The sequence below is a fragment of the Ammospiza caudacuta genome, chromosome 26 (genome assembly GCF_027887145.1).
Source record: "Ammospiza caudacuta isolate bAmmCau1 chromosome 26, bAmmCau1.pri, whole genome shotgun sequence".
Lineage (NCBI taxonomy): Eukaryota > Metazoa > Chordata > Aves > Passeriformes > Passerellidae > Ammospiza > Ammospiza caudacuta.
This window is the reverse complement of record NC_080618.1, coordinates 2,060,239-2,064,092: the sequence shown is the minus strand read 5'-3', so window position 1 is coordinate 2,064,092 and position 3,854 is coordinate 2,060,239. Positions and strand designations below refer to the sequence as shown.

Here is a 3,854-nt window from a genome sequence, read left to right as displayed (position 1 = left end):
AAGTGAGTTGATGTTTCAGAAACTTTATTAATTACAACTTTAATCTATAATTCTATGCTACAAATCTCTTTAGCAACCCTACTCTACAATCCTACTCTAAATTGGTAACAGAGATAACATTTTGACATGATTGCTATGTTCTCGTCTCCTAGGGTTAGGGTTAGGTTTAGGCTTAGGCTTAGGCTTAGTCTTAGGCTTAGGCTTAGACTTAGGTTAAGGTTTGGGTTTAGGTTTAGGCTTTGGCTTAGGCTTAGGTTTGGGGATAGGGAAAGGGTAAGGGAAAGGGTAAGGGATAGAGATAGGGATAGGGTTAGGGTTTGGGTTAGCATTTAAGGTTAGGGTTAGGTTTTAGGTTTAGAGTTTAGGGTTAGGGTTATTCGTCTTCTTCACTGAGTTGATGACTTGTGCCAGGATGAATGGTGGCTTGGCTGAAGTTACAAATGGATGCTGTCCACCGGAAAAAAAAAACAAAAAAAAAAACAAAACAAAGAACAGTGAACCATTACTTTCCAAGCTCATTGCTTCAGGGACTCAATCAGGATACATCAAGTTCCTGGAAAGACCCAGAAAGAGGAGCAATGGGACCATCTGCTCCCCAGTCATCCCCAATGTGCAAGACATGCCATCACAGGCAAACCTGGCCCAGAATCCCACTCATCTGTTTATTGTGATGTCTTCATCATGCTGGGATTTTTGCCCTGCCAGCGCTCTAGAAATGGCGCTTTCTGTCCCTGGGTTTTCTTCCTTTCAGGAAACTCCAATGACTCACATAGGTCCGTGCCTTTGAAAGACAGGCACTGTGCTGATTCCCACAGGGACAGAAAGCAGTGTCTGCCTTTCCATGCCCTGCCCCTCGTGTGCTGGATGGCACCTTCCTTCCCAGCAGGGCCAGCCCAGTGGCACTGGGCCCTGCAGTTCCCTCTCTGCCACACAACCTGCCAGTAACCCTGGCACAGTTCCCGTCTGCTTGAGCGTGCCAGGCAGCAGATGGGGCTGGGACAAGACCCTCCCAGCTGTCCCTGTTTGCATGGCAGAAACCTCTGAGGGTGGGCTGGGGGGCACCAACCAGGGCCCCTCAGAGGCTCACAGGGAGTCCCCCACAGCCCCTCCTGCCCACAGCCAAATCTCTGACCCCTAGGCTGGGACTGGCTTCCTTGGGTTCCTCCACCACCATTTCATGTCTCTGTACCCTGCATTGCTCTACTTCAATTCTTTTGCCATTAGATAAAGCTGAACACTCCACAAAATCACAAAAGAGGGCAACAGACACAGTCAGAGGACAGAGCACCTCTCCTCACAGGAAATGCAGAGGGAGCTGGAGTTATTCAGTTTTGTGAAGGACAGGCCCCGGGGAGACTTTATTGCCACTTTCCAAGACTTCAGAGTGGCTTTGAAGAAAGTGCGGGACATCTTTTTTAACAGGGCCAGTTACAATAGGATATGGACAAATCTTTTTAAACACTAAGGGCATCTAATCAGAGTAGGTCTAAGGAAGAACTTGTGTACTCGGAGCATGGTGCCACACTGGCACAGCTTGCCCCAAGAGCTTGTAGGTGCCCCATTCCTGCAACCATTCCGGCTCCGGTGGCAACGGGCTCTGAGCAACCTGATCTCTTTAAAGATGTCCCTGCTCATTGCAGGACACTTGCACCAGAGGACATTTACAGGGCCCTGCCAGCCCAGCCCAGTCTAGGATTCCTCACCATTTTCATTTGAAGAGCAGCAAGAGTGGAGGTGAGGAGGAAGGGGGCTCATCTGCTGCCTTGGGCTTGAGTGGAGGAGGAGCCCATCCCTCAGAGCCTGTTTCACCTGCAGCCCCTTCACATTTTACCTGCAGGAGCTCCTTGGCAGACCAGCGCTGCTCTTCGTCTGTCTGCAGGCAGCAGCTCAGGAAGTCACGCAGCAAAGCCGAGAGGAGCTTGGGCTGCCGCAGCTGTGGAGTCCCTACTGTGGCTATCAGGTATGTAGCCTGGAGAGAAAGGAGACACCAGGCTCCACCTCCTGCTTTCACATCTCTAAGGCTCTCCCAGATCCCTTTGTTTAACCTCTGTTCTTCAGTGGCAGTTTCTGCCCTGGCACAGACCCAGAGATGACTTTCCTTTACCAACCAAAAACCCAAACCCCGATGCAGCCACAGCTTTTCCACCATCCTGCAGATCTTGCCTTGGCAGCTGATTTCATTGCCTGACCTAGTTAGTGGGAACTACATCAGCAAAAGGACATTTGCTTCTCTGAGGATTCATGCCAGCTTGAGATGGTTTTTGGAAGAGGGACTTTGCTATACTAACTAATTTCAAGGGTTAGTACATGAAAGGCATCTCTGCAGTGCTTGTTGGTCCTTTAAGCGCACGTGCCCTAGAACAAAACTCATCAAGCTTTTTGTGCTGTTCTTGAAAACAATGGGAATTGGAAGAAAAGAAAGGAAATCCATCATTAATACCCAGGTAGGGAAACAAACATTTACAATCTCCTCTTCAACACAGACACATTAAGATGCCTGCACAAACGTATTGGGATGAAAATGCCTGCTTGGGCACACAGGAGCCACTTGCAGCTCCGTCTCTCAGCAGTCTGAAAATTTCAGCTTCCCATTTTTGCAGCCAAAGAAAAATTGTCTAGGTCAGAAGAAGGAGAGGTTCCATCCCTATGGACACCCTCTAGTCATTTGGCTGCTCAAGTCAATGCATTAATGGTAGGCCCATGCCAGAAAGTGCCAGGAAACAAACAGGAGGTTTTGGCAGGCTCTCCACATCACCAGGCTCTGGCTTGGTGACGTGCAGAATGTTGCTTGGGCTAGGAGAGAAACACGGTCACTGAGTGTTTCAGCAGCATTGCACAAGAAGCAAAAGAGACTCTGTGCATTACACCCTCATGCCCATGTTTTCCAGTGAGAAGAAACTGCACACAGGGTTAGGTTCCTCTCTAAAGACCACGGTTTTAGAAACTTTGTTGGGTTTGGGTTTCCTTCCTTCATTTCTGGAAAGATAACAACACTTTTAAGATGCTTTTCCCCTGTTATTAAGGCCATCTACACAGACAAAAGAACTGGAACCACTAACCCAAAGGAAAGTGTTGAGTGAGAATGGAGTTTGTTTGGAGTTTGTTTGCATGTGGTAAGGCTTGAGTTCCCCCACTGATGCAAGCAAAAGTACAGCAGATGCTGATGTGTTGCAGGGACATTTGTAGGAGGGGACCTTGGTGGAAGTAGTTGCAGCAGATGGCAATGGGATTTTGTCCAGTGGCACACAGGACATGGGACAGGTGAGAAAGACAGTGAGATCAGTATTTGCTCCTTACCGTGCCAGAACTTTCGCCCAAGTAAGGAGGTTCTTGTTCTATCATTTCAATTCCCACAATTCCAAAAGACCATATGTCCACTTTGGGGCCATATGGTTGACCTGTCACCACTTCAGGCGCCATCCACCAAGGAGTCCCGGTTACCGAGCACCGTCTGCTCTGCTCAGGGCTGAGCTGAGTAGCGAGGCCAAAATCAGCTGAGGAGAAAACAAAATACTGGTTTTATCTGAATTCTGTGCAATTAGGAAAGCAAGCAAAAGAATTCCCCAGTAGAAGCTTGAAATTGCTCTGTTGAATCTCCTGGCATTGGCGACTTTAAAAATCCCCCCATGTTTTACACTGTCTCTAGCAGTGGCTTTTGTTCTTTGGAAACTTTAGACTCGTAACTCCCTCCCTCTGGAAGGGACCCACACAGAGCAAGGCCACTCTTGACTGCTTGTGGCTCCTTCTACCTCTGTGCACGTTGCAACTGTGCCCTCAGCTCGCAGCAGGGGTCCCTGCACTGCCACCAGCACCATTTTTGGGGAGCTGGCAGTCACGCCAAGCAGCCCCACACC

At 48.9% G+C, this 3,854-nt stretch overlaps 1 protein-coding gene across 1 annotated transcript; it reads right to left on the bottom strand.

Annotated features, from left to right (window-relative positions):
- Positions 1 to 309: 309 nt before the first annotated feature.
- On the bottom strand, positions 310 to 3,409 carry LOC131568327 (serine/threonine-protein kinase PAK 1-like). Its single transcript, XM_058820345.1, has 3 exons — positions 3,298 to 3,409; positions 1,832 to 1,969; positions 310 to 447 (listed from the first exon to the last, which is right to left on the bottom strand). Exons 1-3 carry the CDS (start codon positions 3,340 to 3,342, stop codon positions 355 to 357), a joined length of 276 nt encoding a protein of 91 aa, XP_058676328.1. The 5' UTR covers positions 3,343 to 3,409; the 3' UTR covers positions 310 to 354.
- Between the last annotated feature and the right edge of the window lie 445 nt (positions 3,410 to 3,854).